The sequence below is a fragment of the Natator depressus genome, chromosome 9 (genome assembly GCF_965152275.1).
Source record: "Natator depressus isolate rNatDep1 chromosome 9, rNatDep2.hap1, whole genome shotgun sequence".
Taxonomy (NCBI): domain Eukaryota; kingdom Metazoa; phylum Chordata; order Testudines; family Cheloniidae; genus Natator; species Natator depressus.
Window position 1 is genome coordinate 88,784,006 of NC_134242.1, and position 15,879 is coordinate 88,799,884.

The 15,879-nt window shown below is 50.1% G+C and overlaps 1 protein-coding gene across 2 annotated transcripts in view; it reads right to left on the minus strand.

Annotated features, from left to right (window-relative positions):
• COMMD5 (COMM domain containing 5) overlaps nucleotides 1–15,074 on the minus strand; it is a 42,184-nt gene extending 27,110 nt beyond the window's left edge. For both annotated transcript variants that reach the window (XM_074962582.1, XM_074962581.1), the window contains exons 1-4: nucleotides 14,867–15,074; nucleotides 7,732–7,892; nucleotides 6,112–6,140; nucleotides 1,463–1,513 (exon numbers count right to left, since the gene is read on the minus strand). In XM_074962582.1, coding sequence (XP_074818683.1) covers nucleotides 1,463–1,513; nucleotides 6,112–6,140; nucleotides 7,732–7,892; nucleotides 14,867–15,035 — 410 coding nt within the window. In that variant the 5' untranslated portion in view covers nucleotides 15,036–15,074. The remainder of the gene's footprint in view (nucleotides 1–1,462; nucleotides 1,514–6,111; nucleotides 6,141–7,731; nucleotides 7,893–14,866) is intronic.
• Nucleotides 15,075–15,879: the final 805 nt, after the last annotated feature.

Consider the following 15,879-nt stretch of genomic DNA (forward strand, 5'->3'; position numbering starts at 1 on the left):
GTGTAAGACCCAAGCCACACAAACACCCCCTCTCCCTCCACACACTCACCCTTACACACACACACACACACACACACACACACTCACTCATTCTTCGCTGGGTCTCTCTTCCCCATGCTAACCACCTATCTTAAACAAAACTCACCAACCCCCCTCCCACTACAGTGGTGTGACTCAAAAACCTTATAATACACATAGAAGCTTGAACTTGGACAAGACATGACAGACAGACACAAAACAGTCCTTTAGGATGCTAGCGCCCTCTTAGGCCAGGTCATTACAATACTTTTGTATAACCTATTTTTGTATAATGACTTTGTTTAAATGCAATATTTAATTTCACTGTAACAGAACATAATTGTCACCAAAATACATCAAGTTCTGTATTAATATGCCTAGTAGAGAATCTATTTGCCAAAAAACATTTCCTGAATTTTTGTTGTCGTCTGTATTGTTACAGACATACTTGCTGATGGGTATTTTGACATAAAATTACCAAAAGAACTGAAACTGGTGTGATTATATTGTATTTTGACAAAATAAGCAGAATTTTTAAATAGTGTGCAGAATTTTTAATTTTAGGGTGCAGAAATCCCCAGGAATACCTGACACAGTCTGGGATTTCACCACTTGCCCTCAATTGCAGATATACTAGTTGAGATTTTCAAGGCAGTTCAAGAGATTCAGCTACATGTCCTCTGTCTAAGCAGTGCAAGAACTGTGGCTAAATTCCCTGCACTGTTTTAAAAACCTCAACCATTAGTTTAATTGTCCATACACATGAATGTATTCATCATGGAGGAACAGTGCATAAAAGTAAATATGACCCCTGATTCACGGCACTTACAGTGCAAGTCATATTGAGCAAAAGACAAACTACATAGACCGAAGACTGAATCTTCATGGGGAAGGTCAGGGATTTGGGGAAAAAACAATTTATATGTTGGGATTAGAAAGAAAAGGAGTACTTGTGGCACCTTAGAGACTAACCAATTTATTTGAGCATAAGCTTTCGTGAGCTACTATGTTGGGATTATTAGTTGTGGGTCACCAATGAAAGTCCCTGTAACAGCAGTGTGCCTTGAGAAAGGGTTTAAATGTGGCAAGAGAAGCTGCTTGCTGCACAGAGGTATACTCTTGAACAGACAGTCACTTTACATAGAAACAAACTTGTAGGGTGAAATCCAGGACCCTACTTCATTGGGACCAGGTTATCACCCACGATCCTTTAGACCAGTGGTTTTCAACCTGTGGTCCATGGACCCTTGTGGGTCTGCAGACTATGTCTAAGGAAAAGGTTGTCGTTACCATAGAACAGTGGTTTTCAATCACATCTAAGATTTCCAAAGGGGTCAGCACCTCCACTTGAAATTTTGTAGGGGTCCACAAATGAAAAAAGGTTGAAAACCACTGCTTTAGACTTCTGATGAGAGCATGTAAATTGATTTATAAAATTACTAACCTGTTACCAAAGACCACACTGGCAAAGTCCATGATGAACTCTTCTGGTATCCTTAAAGAAAAGGTCAACAATATAAGACAAATATATAAGTGTTTTGTAACCACAGATACACACCCTTCTCTCTCCAAGTTATGTAAACCACTATATAACTCAAAACAAATAGTTTTATCAAGATTATACATTTTTTCCTCAGTTAGAACTGCCATCAGATTTTAAGCAATCACTGAAGTTCAGTCAAATTGCGAGGAACACAGCCTAGCAGGATTCCACTACCTTTTAGAGCAGGGGTCTTAGGAACTCCATTTCACCTTTCCCTCCTTCCTTGGATAGCCTTTATTCTCTAAAGCAAATGGTTAGATACATCAAGTTTGAATTTCAAAGGTGCTCAGCACTGGCCTAACTGCTCTCAGTGAAGTCAATTGGAGTTTTACCAGTGACTTTAATGGGAGCAGAATTAGGCCAATGCTGGGTACTTTGGAAAATCTCAACCAACACTTTTTGATTTTACTTCCATCTTAAAGTTCAAGGGAAAGAGAAGGAAAAGATTTGCAAAGAATGGCACCTCAGAGTGATGTGGAAATCTCTGGAATAGCTCAGAGCACTTATTAAAAAAACCACGTTACATGGAATGTGCAATATTATTAATCATTGACATAATGCCTTAGTGCACATACCAATCAAAGATCAGAAAAGAAAAGGAAAGGTCCCTGGCCTGAATGGCTTATTGGTTATAGGTGGGATAGGAACAAACAGGAATAAGGTAAGAATTTATACGGAGTGGTGTGTGGCCATTAGATCTTGAATGCTTAATGGTAAAGGTGGATTTTAAATAGCTTCTTGAAGGGGAAGTATGATTTACATTAGTGGGGAGGGTATTCCCGGCATATGGAAACACATGGAAGAAGGCACAGAGAGGGAAGTGGGCAAGAGGCACAGAGGAATGCTTTTCCGGCTGTGTGTGTATCTCCTTCTCCATGAAAGGCAATGTCCTACAATTCAAACACTGTCTGGGTAAGTGTTTTACCTGAAACACCCCAGCAAGGAACAAGATTCCATATCGCAAACAACTCTTCCTGGCTCCTCCTCTGTAAGGGCTGAACGAAGGGGACCTAATGGTACATATCAGTGCACTGTGTTTATTGTCCCGGTGTGGATTACTCAAACACATAAGAAGTACTAACGCCACCTTTGCAACTGCATTATTTTTGCAATTCAACTTATGTTTTCAGGAAACCAACCATGTGCAGACATTGTCCCTGGCTCAAGCAGCTTACAGTTTAGTCCAGTCACGGGAGGAAGAGATCAGACAAACAGTACTGAGCTAGAGACGGTGTAAGTATCCAGCAGTGATCATTTTGCAAAGGATTTGTTGAAAAGAATGTCTCAAGGAGCGATCTGTGGGACAAGGAGCAGGCTGTGAGGACACCCTTATCCAATGTTACTGGACCATGTGCTGGCCTGAGCTACAAAACTACTAAGCGTGCACAGAAAAATATTCCTGGCAGTGGTCACAGACTCACTCCCACTGGCTCAGCAGCTTCTGTATTGCTAAATGAAAGGTGAATCTGAGAGGTTGCTATTCTCTCTGATGAAAGTGTATGCCTGGAGATAACCTGCGTGTTGCGATACTGGATGACAACTAGAGAGACAATCCACAGTGATGTAATCAATCCTAAGTGGGCTTGCCCTCCCTGCCTCCTTTTCCACTAGATCTATTGAGGCTAAGACCCGGGGTAAGGAACTAAAGACCATAAAAGCAGCTGTCAAGCTGCTGAGAGTTACAGGACCTTTGCCTGTCCGATTCCAGCCAAAACAGTTTTCAGTCTCACTGAAGGGAATGGTAAAGACTATGAGGAAGACGAAAGCAAGAATATGACTCAAGCCCATAACTTCTGGAGGAGAAACGACAGACAACCTGCTGGCGCTCTGCTCTGGCCAAATTCCGGCAGCTAATCAATATAGGAGCTGTTGCTTAGCCACATGTATTCTTCATGCATGCGGTCCTGGTGCCGATGAGAAATCTTGGGCCAGCGACCCACGCCAGTCGATGTACATGGAGATATTTCTTTGCTTAATGACTACATCCCTGGGGCAGCGAGTGTGCGCTTTGTCTCCAGCTCAGATACGCTGTGCAACAACATCAATGTCATCTCCCATGAGAATCACTGAAGTTGTGAAAAGAGCCAACACACCTATATTTCAAAATCTCTCTGTATGCCCTTGTGACCAGAAAGACACTATTTACTCATTTAAAAATCTCGCCTCAAGGTGAGCAGAGACAGCGATTTAAAGAAATGATTTTCATTCGGAGATGAAAATGTTAGAAGACACCTCCCCTTAACTTAACTAGCTTATTAGACTCTCCCGAGGGTGCCAGAGAAGACTACCAGTGTCAACTCCTAGGTCTGAGAGCAGCACGAATGTACAGGCAAGCGAACTTTTATGGCTACGCCAACCACGTTAACAGCAGCAACGAGGCATGTATACTGTCACTCTCCTATACTTTCTTCCGTTAGTAATCCAGGCCAGTCCTGTAACAAGAGTCACCTCGGCTGAGTGATGAAGATCTTCCTCTAGGGAAAAGGGTTGGTAACAACATGATTAATCTATTAGTGGGAGGGAAAAAAAACCCATACAAGTGTGAGGCAATGGCACTGTGGTCAAGTGGCAAGAGTGGAGGTCAGGACTCCTGGATTCTATTTCCAACTCTAATACTGACTTGTGCTTTGGAAAGTTTCATTTCTCAACCTCAATTTCTGCTGTACAACAGGGATAATATTTACCTACTCACAGGTGGCATGGAGCTTTTATTATTTCTTGAGCACATTAATGCACTTCTTAATGTATAACACAGAGCAGACAAGACTCCTGCTTCATTCTAGGGCAGACATGCAACCAAGTTCAGACCCAGTACACCAGATGTTCAAGGACTGGAAAGTCAAATATCCAAGTGGTGCAGATTTATTTTAAAAAAATGGGTTAGTGTTGAAAGGGCTTCTTAGAAAAATGCAAAGGAGGCAGGACAATACATTGACCTAGATGAAGAGGGAGACTGTCCCAAGCAGTAGGAGTAGCATGGAAGGTGACAGAAAGATGAAATGGGGACAGAGTACAAAGAGGGATGGGGTTAGGCAGGAGGCTTGGATGGAATGAGACAATAACTGCAAGCGACTAGATGTGATTGCCAACAACCTTGAGGAAAGTAGCTTTGGTGGAATGAAAGACGCAGAAACCAGAACGCCGAGGAGCTAGGAGAGAGAATGTTTGTAAAATAATTTGAGATCCTGGCACAAAAGACACTACACAGCAGTACAAAATATTAAAACAAATAATGCAGGGTACAGGTTGCATTTTCTCTTATTTCTCCTCATTTCCGTGTTCAGCAACAAACCATGAAGATCACTACTATGCAGTGAGGACTAGCTTATAGTGCCTGAACTTCTATACCAAGATATTATCTCTGGATAGACTGAAATGGATTTTACTAAGTCTTTGTAACAAACATTGTGATCGCTTGTGCTAATTAGCCAGCAAAGCACAGCTGAACAATGCAGTAGGATTTCATGAGTGTTATATCATTGTCCTTTCAAAGCAAAAAGTAGGCCAGTTCCTCAACTTCTGAAATGTTGTCATTGTCTTAGCAAACATACTAACAACAACAAAATATTGCACGGCAGGTGTGTGTGCGCATGTCACATTTGTATAACCTACACAAAGGACTAAATTGTGCCATCTCCCCAATGTGTGAAATTTACTGCATGAGTTCAATGCCAAATCATATCTTATACAATGCCTGAATATTTCTCCTGGCTTCACATGACCTCATTATCAAAGTAGTACATGCAAATTACATCTGAACGGGACCAGGTTATGTTACACTCACCTCACACAGCTCAGTTGATATAATGGTAATAAGCAAAGTGATAATCAAGCTCTTTTGGGGGAGGTGGGCAACGGATGGAAGGGGTGAGGCAAGGATGAAGTGGCAGGCTCAGCTCTTTGTTATCTTGCATTTGAAGGATGAAGTCAATCCCTTATAGAGTTCTCTCAGCAGGTCCATGGGTGTGATGCTATATTGATCACTCTGACATTTTAAAACAAACCTAACTTTGAAGAGCTATAATTTTTTTTTAAAAAGGTAGTGTTTGGTGAAAGCTTCTGGTCTAACAGCCCTGGAGCCTCAAATCCTCTATCTACAGAGCAGGTACAGCCCAGGCAGTAAGAACACAAGTTCCTTTGTACCACACTCTTTGTGTGTCTCAGCCATGATCTGGAGAAACGCTGGTTAGGGTTGTGGCTGGTTTTACCTTCATGTTCAATCCTTGGAGTCTCAAGCATGACCGCCAATCATGGTGGTGCTTTTGTGATGGGGTTACTTGTTCACGGGGAACTGGACTGAGAACACCAACTCATTTCACAAAGGCTGTCACTAGACAGTATCAACTTTTGGATTATACTGACCTGAGCTGGTTTTCAACTGGCAACCTAGAGGAGATGGGCTTGAGGAATTGGTAATGAGACAGAGCCTCTCTCTCCCACGAAGAGCAATAACATTTAAAAAGTTGATTACAGCAACCTGTTCCCCTTCAGGGAAGCAGCTGTACAAAAACAGTTACAGTGAACGATTTAGGTGAAATAAATGGGCATACCTAAGCTCCTGGAGATCTTCCTTAAAAACCTACAAAAACAAGGAATGTGCAATTTACATACTGTAGACTTGAAAACTAGTTCCTTATGAAAAAGATATACATTTACAAGAACTAAAATAGTGGTTACTTGCTTGTTAGCACTCCCCTCCCCCAAATTTTATTTTGTGCTAATAGTCCTGAGATGGCAAAACGGATGCTGGATAGGATTTCCAGACGTGCCTAAGTGACTTAGGAGCAGAAGCCAACATTCGATAGGATTTGTGCTCCTAAATCACTTAGGTCTATCTATACTGCCCACCACTGGCAGCAGCATGTAGGGCATGTGTAGCGACCTGCCTCAGTGAAAGGCAAGCTGTGTCCACAGCGTGATGTGTAGCTACCTGCCTCAGAAAAAGGCTCTGGCAGCGGGAGGCAGCAGGGAAAGACTGTCAGCAGAACTCCTAAAAATAGCAATGTAGACAGGAGAGGCACTGCTGGGGCGTGTAGAGTACTTACCCACAGGGTTCAGGCATGTCTTTACTCTACTTGCCTAAGCACTATTTATGCAGTAGATAGGGGATGTGCAGTGTATGTACTCTACTCACTGCCGTAAGGCGTGTGCTTTGCAGATGTACTCTCAGACACATTTGAAAAGTCCACCCATTAGTTTTAAGAAGAACCTCTGTCATTCCATCTTTATTAAATATATATGTTCTTCCTTTGGAATCATGTTGTGGTCTCCTGAAAACACTTTAGGGGTGCTTGTTTAAACTATTAGAACAAAACAGAAGTTGCAAAAGATAAATTCTGACCGCTAAAGAAACGTCATCACTATAACAGTATGATGGGAGATCCCTCCCAACACCACCCACTGACAGAGAAAAAGAACGTCTTCACACAAGATGCCAGGAAGCTAAAAGCAGACATATTTAAAAGAGAAAATAAATTAGACAAAAATGAAAAACATAAGTTAAAATAAAGCAAAAGCTAAGGGAAACAAAATAACGAAATCATAAAAAACGGGGGGTGGGGGGGAGTGGGTCGCGGATTGAGGCAGAGAGATTAAGAGACTTGTCCAAATTCACAAAGAACATGTATAGCAGAACCAGGAACAGAACTCAGGTCTTCAGACACTCAGTGCCGTATCCTAACCAGACAATTATCCTTCCTCTAAGATACACATATAAGGCAAGGAAAAACAGGCGTGCAGCACAATTTCACAGGGTTTTTTCGAAGCAAATATATATGGGTAGTGTGGGAAAAAAGTCGATGCCAAAAGAAATGACAAATTATCTAAAAAAGAGAGACTGCTACAAAATGAAGACAAATAAAACAGACAAGCAACACCAGAATGCAAGCTGCTGAAGTAGAAAATAGATGCAAGTAAATCTTTTCCATAAACTAAGGTTTTTCATAAACGTCTGCAGAAGTATCTTGTAAATCTGTACTTCAGGTCTTTTTAAAAACAGAACAAGATAAACGATTAGTAACAACAAATGCATTCCCAGCAGAGATCCTTCTACCAGTTTCACATGACCTTTTTGAGTTGAGCTACACACCCCCGTATGGAGAAGTTTATGCAGTAATTTGCAAGTGACACAATCTTAATTTATCAAGACACTATGCACTCCGAGTACTTACTTCTTGTTTGAAAGTCGATATGGGAAGCCGCAGGGCCTCTCTGAGAAGAGTATACATGCCAGAGATGAGGGAAGTGAGCTGCTCTTCTGACAGATTAACGCTTTCTGCAATCGCCCTCACAGATTCTTTGCAATCTTTTCCTTCCAATGCACTAACAACGACTGCAACAGAGAAACCAACAGGATGCTCCTTTAAAATGGGGAAAGTGTGATGTGTGGGGGGACATTCAAGAAAAATTATGGAAATATTTATGTGTATGAGGAGGCTGGTGTTTTCCCGGGTATGAATATACCACTCCATGTCTTTGTAAACACAACTGATTGTTCACCAGGTCTGTTGTGCAACAACATTTTGCACACAAAGCTCGAGTTGATGGAATAAGAATTACAGTTTAAAGTGGAACTGTCAGCAGCAGTGGATGAGTTTGATTTGCTCAGGGAACTGGAAATGAGATACAAATGCTTTCATCATTATGTACTCCTGGGGGAAATCTGCACCACTGCGCATGCACAGAATTTATGTTCCCCGCAGAAACATGACTTTCTGACAAGGAAGCAAAGGGAAGCCACAAGAGCGGTCATGTGACCCTCCCCAGCAGTATGTTTCGGGAGCCCAGGACAGTCGGCAGAGAGGTAAATCACTGTGGGGCAGAGGGCAGGACTGGGGAAGACCCAGCTGGTGGCACCTACCCTGCGCTGGGCTCAGTTTTGCTAGTCCTGGGTGGGCTGAATAGGATGGGACTTCCTCTTCCTCTGCATGGCATCCAGGGCCAGGTCAGACCCACCCCAAGATTTCTCCCCAGGCTGCAGGAAGCTCTGCAAACTCTCCCCCATCCCTCTTCAGCAACAGGGTGAGGGATCACCATACGGGGAGCTGTTCCTCCATCTGCCCAATTCTGTGCATCCAGACTCCCTCATACCCAGACCCTCCCGCTGAGCCTCACCCCCCACATCCAGAATCCCCCTGCCAAGCCCCACTCCTCCTGCACCTGGACCACCCTGATGAGCCACCCGCACTCAGATCCCCACTCCACTGGCCCCAACCAGATGCATCTGGATCCCCACCCACTGAGCCCCACTCTCCCAGCATCTGGACCCCCACTGACCCCCCGACGGAGCTCTATCCCCCCCACATCCACCCCCTCCCTCCCACTGAGCCTCAACCACCTTCACATGGACCCCCCTGCAGAGTCCCATTACCATTGCACCCATAACCCCCCCAAGAAGCTCCTGTGCATCCAGATCCCGCCCGCACCCAGATTCCCCATTGAGCCGCCCATACCCCGATTGCCCCACAAAGAACTCTCTCAACCCACAGAATGGCATAGAATGTCTTCAGCAGTAATTAGGTCACCAGTTTAAATCTGATGTGGGTGTGTAGTGACTGAAAGTCATTCACGTCACAAGCGTGGTGGTTCACCTACTTTAGGATGACTTGTAGCTCTGACACTTGTTTGGTTGGAGCAGGACTGGGAGAACTAACTTGCTTCTCATCAGCTTTAGATCCCGCAGAGAGTCGCAAATGACACCCTGGTTGCAAGCTCAGCAGAAAGGTTAAATATTGAATGGCCATGGAGGTAAAGTGAAACTAACTCTTTTCAGCTGGCCTCTCTGGGTCAATACCAATGCACATTCTGGAGCAGTTTGCACTGTTGCTAAGAAGTCAGCCAGGATGCAACATAATAAAGAGACACCTTTGGCTGGACTCTCTAAGACCTTCAATAGATACTTATTTTTCCACATTCCATATACACAAAGGCTTATAAAAATGAATTTGGCTTATATAAAAATTTTGCTTCTGTAATCAGATCTGTGTGGGCAGACCTCACAAACACATGAAGCCCCACTGGGAAAGATAAATGTCTGCCTGCATGGATGGGTTTGCAGGATCAGGCCTTTAAAGTGGAAATTTATTATGCTCCAGATTTACCTCCTGGAATAAAAGATGAAAAGTTAAAAGTGGTCAGGCTGGGACAGCAGCTTAACATTAAGGTTAACAAATAAAAAAAGTTTTAACTGAACTGCCAAACTTCCTTGTGGTATTAAATGGATTCCACTGACTACCAGCTTCTATTTTTGGACAATTTTACTTCCTTTTGTACATTTTTAAATGTCTTTAAATGCAGTGAAAGATTCTAAATAATCAGAACAGTAGACTGAAATCTTCTGTATTTATCCACAGAACAGATGTAATATGGGCCGTGCCAGTACAACATTTCCCACAATGTTGGAAAATGACTCAACCCTAAAGACGAGGAATTGTCTTTAAAGGAGAAGGGGAAGATTCCTTCTTCACTGAAAGGGCCTAAAAGAGTGTCTATTAGTATCAGTGGTGAGGATGTTTTTTCTGTTAACGCCTGTCCAGTAAGTGCACGTCCAGACTAGAAAAGCAGGTTGTGTTTTAAAACACGTTAGCTGGTTGTGAATTCCTCCAGCAGGGGTAGGAGAGTGGGAGGGGGCAGATGGTGAGGTCAAGCTAATACATTTTTAAACACAATTAACCCAATCTACGGTAAATGCAACATCTTGTTTAAAATCACATCAGTTACAACATAATAGCTAGTATGTTTTAAAACAACCTGTTTTCCTCATTTGGACATGACCTACAAGTTGGACTGGTACCAATAATCAAATAGGCTACCAAGCAGCCACATGCCAACAAACGACCCAAGAAGTGAAAGGTTCCTTCTCTCATTACTGAATCCTATGAGTATTTCTCTTCAAATCCATTTGATCTATTTGTATATTACACTAGGGGTTTTCAACCTTTTTCTTTCTGAGTCCCCCTCCAACATGCTATAAAATCTCCATCGCCCACCTGTGTCACAACTGTTTTTCTGCATATAAAAGCTGGAGACAGCATTAAGGGGTAGCAAGCAGGCCAATTGCCCAGGGCCCCACGCCACTGGGGGCCTCATGAAACTAAATTGCTCAGACTTCGGGGCTCGAGGCCCCAGGCTTCAGCCTCGTGGTGGGGCTTCGGCTTTCTGCCCTGTGCCCCAGCAAGTCTAATGCCGGTCCTGCTTGGCAGACCCTCTGAAACCTGCTTGTGGCCACTCAGGAGGCCCCAGACCTCTGGTTGAGAACTACTGTATTACACTACTCTAGAATGCCTTTTGTTTAATCCAGCACATTGTAAAGAACTACATAGCTTTACTGGATTGATTGGAATGCTGGTAACCACATTATAGTAACATTTCCAGTTGATACTTTTTTAAGATTGACTATTGTCAGGCAGCATGTCCAGTGGATAGAGCATAGGAGACCTAGGTTCTCATCCAGGCTCTAGAAGTGACTCAGATGACTTCTCTGCACCTTAGTTTCGCCATCTGTCAAAATGGGAGAACACTGAGTCTTAAAAACCCTTGTGAGTTAGGTAAACTAAATGATGATTGAGATCAGTGAATGGAGCGTGATGTACAAGTGCAAACACTGTTTTCAACATGAAACTTTTCATCACACATCCACTGAGTCAGAGCTAACATGCCATTAGTTTATGCTATCAGACTTACATTCAGGGGAGCTTGTCATACCTTTGGCAGGATAACCTTGAGACTCTGGTTTGTGAGATTTCTACACCTTCAACTCAGGGGTTGTATGACATTGCATATTATTTTGACATTAACTATAATATAGAACGATATATAAACAAATTCACCATGCCTTCCAAGGCTGCCAATCCTTCAATGGAATAATAGTTTGTAGCACATGTACGCTCACCATACACCAGCACGTCAGCAAGAGGAAAAGATGGGTAGAGGGAGACCTGTGCTAGCTCGGCTTATTCTGGAAAAGTCTGTTTCCTTTGGTTGTAAGTGAAAATTAACTAACAGTTTGGGAGTCAATGGAAGATTGTTTACATGTTCTAATTACAAGAGCATTTTTGAGAGACCGTATGCTCCCCCTACAGTAGAAAGTGGGAAATGCACGATGAAATCACCATGAAATCTTTACCTCGGACATTAAACCAGTACGGGATTTAGGGAGAAGAGGGACATTTTCCTGGTGTTACTGTGGTTATCTAGTCACCAGTTGTCTCTTGGTAATAGCGGGCTAGACAAATATGGATCTACTTCCAATTTTACTTGACTATCCAGTGAATCTGCCAATTTGTAATTCCATTGCCTACAATTATTACATAGCTGCAGATCTAGCTTCAGTCAGGAGGTCTTGCTCCATTCTCACCCCAATATACTAGCACAATGAAGATTCCTAATGCCAACTAGAGTCAGCTCATTAGAGCCCTGCGCAGATACAAAATTTGAACCCGCATTCGATCCACAATCCGAAAAATAATCTGTGGATTTGCAGGGCTCTCTACAGACCATCTTACTCTAATAGCTGTCTACTTGTCCACTTCTTGGAGCTCTCAGCTCTATGCGATTCAGACCCAACACTCTCAGTGACTGGTTTGACCAGGAGACCAAGCATGTGGCTTCTGGTACCAAAGAAAACTCAACATACAAAATGGAAGTAATGTCAGTTGATTAAAGGATATGAGCAGGACCTTCCTATCCATAGGGGGAGTGGGAGGGCGGGGCAGGACCCCGTGCCCAATGGGTTGGAGATATGCAGGACCCCAGGGGCAGCAGGAGGCCCCTGTCCTTTGGGGGGACGGGCATGCAGGACCCGCAGGGAGTGGCAGGAGGCCCCTGCCCTTTGGAGGGGGGGGCGCACAGGATCCTCGGGGAGGAGCAGGAGGGCGCGCGCAGAACCCCCGGGGAGGAGCAGGAGGCCCCTGCCCTTTGGAGGGGGAGGGCGCACAGGATCCTCGGAGAGGAGCAGGAGGCCCCTGCCCTTTGGAGGGGGAGGGTGCGCGCAGAACCCCCGGGGAGGAGCAGGAGGCCCCTGCCCTTTGGAGGGGTGGGGGGCGCGCGCAGGACCCCCGGGGAGGAGCAGGAGGCCCCTGCCCTTTGGGGGGGGGGCGCGCGCGCAGAACCCCCGGGGAGGAGCAGGAGGCCCCTGCCCTTTGGGGGGGGGGGGGCGCAGGACCCCCGGGAAGGAGCAGGACGCCCCTGCCCTTTGGGGGGGGGGGCGCGCGCAGGACCCCCGGGAAGGAGCAGGACGCCCCTGCCCTTTGGGGGGGGGGGCGGGCGCGCAGGACCCCCGGGAAGGAGCAGGACGCCCCTGCCCATTGGGGGGGGGGCGGGCGCGCAGGACCCCCGGGAAGGAGCAGGACGCCCCTGCCCTTTGGGGGGGGGGGGGCGCGCAGGACCCCCGGGAAGGAGCAGGACGCCCCTGCCCTTTGGGGGGGGGGGCGGGCGCGCAGGACCCCCGGGAAGGAGCAGGACGCCCCTGCCCTTTGGGGGGGGGGGCGGGCGCGCAGGACCCCCGGGAAGGAGCAGGACGCCCCTGCCCTTTGGGGGGGGGGGCGGGCGCGCAGGACCCCCGGGAAGGAGCAGGACGCCCCTGCCCTTTGGGGGGGGGGGCGGGCGCGCAGGACCCCCGGGAAGGTGCAGGACGCCCCTGCCCTTTGGGGGGGGGGGGCGGGCGCGCAGGACCCCCGGGGAGGAGCAGGAGGCCCCTGCCCTTTGGGGGGGGGGGCGGGCGCGCAGGACCCCCCGGGAGGAGCAGGAGGCCCCTGCCCTTTGGAGGGGGGGGGCGCGCGCAGAACCCCCCGGGAGGAGCAGGAGGCCCCTGCCCTTTGGAGGGGGGGGGCGCGCGCAGGACCCCCCGGGAGGAGCAGGAGGCCCCTGCCCTTTGGAGGGGGGGGGCGGGCGCGCAGGACCCCCCGGGAGGAGCAGGAGGCCCCTGCCCTTTGGGGGGGGGGGCGCGCGCAGGACCCCCCGGGAGGAGCAGGAGGCCCCTGCCCTTTGGGGGGGGGGCGCGCGCAGGACCCCCCGGGAGGAGCAGGAGGCCCCTGCCCTTTGGGGGGGGGGGCGCGCGCAGGACCCCCCGGGAGGAGCAGGAGGCCCCTGCCCTTTGCGGGGGGGGGGCGCGCGCAGGACCCCCCGGGAGGAGCAGGAGGCCCCTGCCCTTTGCGGGGGGGGGGCGCGCGCAGGACCCCCCGGGAGGAGCAGGAGGCCCCTGCCCTTTGCGGGGGGGGGGCGCGCGCAGGACCCCCCGGGAGGAGCAGGAGGCCCCTGCCCTTTGCGGGGGGGGGGCGCGCGCAGGACCCCCCGGGAGGAGCAGGAGGCCCCTGCCCTTTGCGGGGGGGGGGCGCGCGCAGGACCCCCCGGGAGGAGCAGGAGGCCCCTGCCCTTTGCGGGGGGGGGGCGCGCGCAGGACCCCCCGGGAGGAGCAGGAGGCCCCTGCCCTTTGCGGGGGGGGGGCGCGCGCAGGACCCCCCGGGAGGAGCAGGAGGCCCCTGCCCTTTGCGGGGGGGGGGCGCGCAGGACCCCCCGGGAGGAGCAGGAGGCCCCTGCCCTTTGCGGGGGGGGGCGCGCGCAGGACCCCCCGGGAGGAGCCGGAGGCCCCTGCCCTTTGCGGGGGGGGGGCGGGACGCGCAGGACCCCCGGGGAGGAGCAGGTGGCCCCTGCCCTTTGGGGGGGGGCGCGCGCAGGACCCCCCGGGAGGAGCAGGTGGCCCCTGCCCTTTGCGGGGGGGGGACGCGTAGGACCCCCGGGGAGGAGCAGGAGGCCCCTGCCCTTTGCGGGGGGGGGACGCGTAGGACCCCCGGGGAGGAGCAGGAGGCCCCTGCCCTTTGCGGGGGGGGGGCGCGCGCAGGACCCCCCGGGAGGAGCAGGAGGCCCCTGCCCTTTGCGGGGGGGGGGCGGGACGCGCAGGACCCCCGGGGAGGAGCAGGAGGCCCCTGCCCTTTGCGGGGGGGGGACGGGACGCGCAGGACCCCCGGGGAGGAGCAGGTGGCCCCTGCCCTTTGGGGGGGGCGCGCGCAGGACCCCCCGGGAGGAGCAGGCGGCCCCTGCCCTTTGCGGGGGGGGGACGCGTAGGACCCCCGGGGAGGAGCAGGAGGCCCCTGCCCTTTGCGGGGGGGGGACGCGCAGGACCCCCGGGGAGGAGCAGGAGGCCCCTGGCCTTGGGGGGGGGGCGCGCAGGACCCCCGGGGAGGAGCAGGAGGCCCCTGGCCTTGGGGGGGGGGCGCGCAGGACCCCGCGGGGAGAGACATGCTGCGGGGGTCGGCGGGGAAGCAGGAGCCCGGCCCAAGCGGAGGGCGGGGGGTCCGGGCCCGGCCGTACCTGTCAGCAGGCGGCGGAAGGTTTCCTGGCCCAGGCCCCGCACGCCCCTGGCCATCGCCTCCACCTCGGCGGGCAGCCGGGCCCCCAGGAAGCTGACTCTGCCCAGGCTGCTCTCGCCGTGCCCCGGGTGCGAGTAGGGCGGCGACCCCGCCTTCCCGGCTGCAGCCATGGCGGCCCGAGCGCCCGGCTCTGCGGCTCCGCCCGGCCGGTCCCTGCGCCCGGCGCGCCCCCTGCTGGCCCGAGGCGGAGGCGGAGGCGGCAGCGCCTGGCCCGGCGCCGCTCGGGGCGCTGGGAGACCGGCGGAGGGGCGGGAAGCGGGGGCGGTGGCTCGGTGGAGGGGTGGTGTGTGAGGCTTGCGCCCAAACGTAGCTTGGAGTAAAGCAACGCTAATAACGCCCCGCAGTGCACAGGCCATTGCAGAGCCTGTGCAGATGTTTGCAGCTGGCTGCAGATCCCCCTGTCAAGCAATTCGGGTCCCTATTTCATAGCCGGCGTTTGTAACGACAGAATGACAGACACACCACACGCCACAAGGCACTCTCCTTGGCTTTCCCTGTCGGCTTTGCTGGGATTTTTAGGGAACGCAAATATAGAAGCGAGAAAGAGAAACGAGGCAAATACAAAGGAGAAAAAAGAAGGCGCCGTAGAGAAATATTATGCAGAGGAACAGAGAAAGAAGCCAAATCCATCAACATGATACAGAAGCCAGAACAGATCAGCGTGAGACTGAAATCAACGGCAGAAACTGGTAGACACCCTGTGCACCTGAGGGTGCGGCGGAGAAAGAAAGAAATACAAAAGAGTAAAAAGAAAGGGGAAAGAGAAGCAGAAAAATAGATACAGGATCAAGCTACACAACTAGCCATTAACACATGTAGCTGTCAAATAACCCTTGAGTCCATTCCTCTTCTCATCTACTGTGTTTGTGCCTCTGCACTCTAGAGCAGACCCGGCTCTCCCTGTGTTAGTGTGTGTGAGGTGTGTTTCGGGGTGTGTTGGGTGTTAAGTGTGGT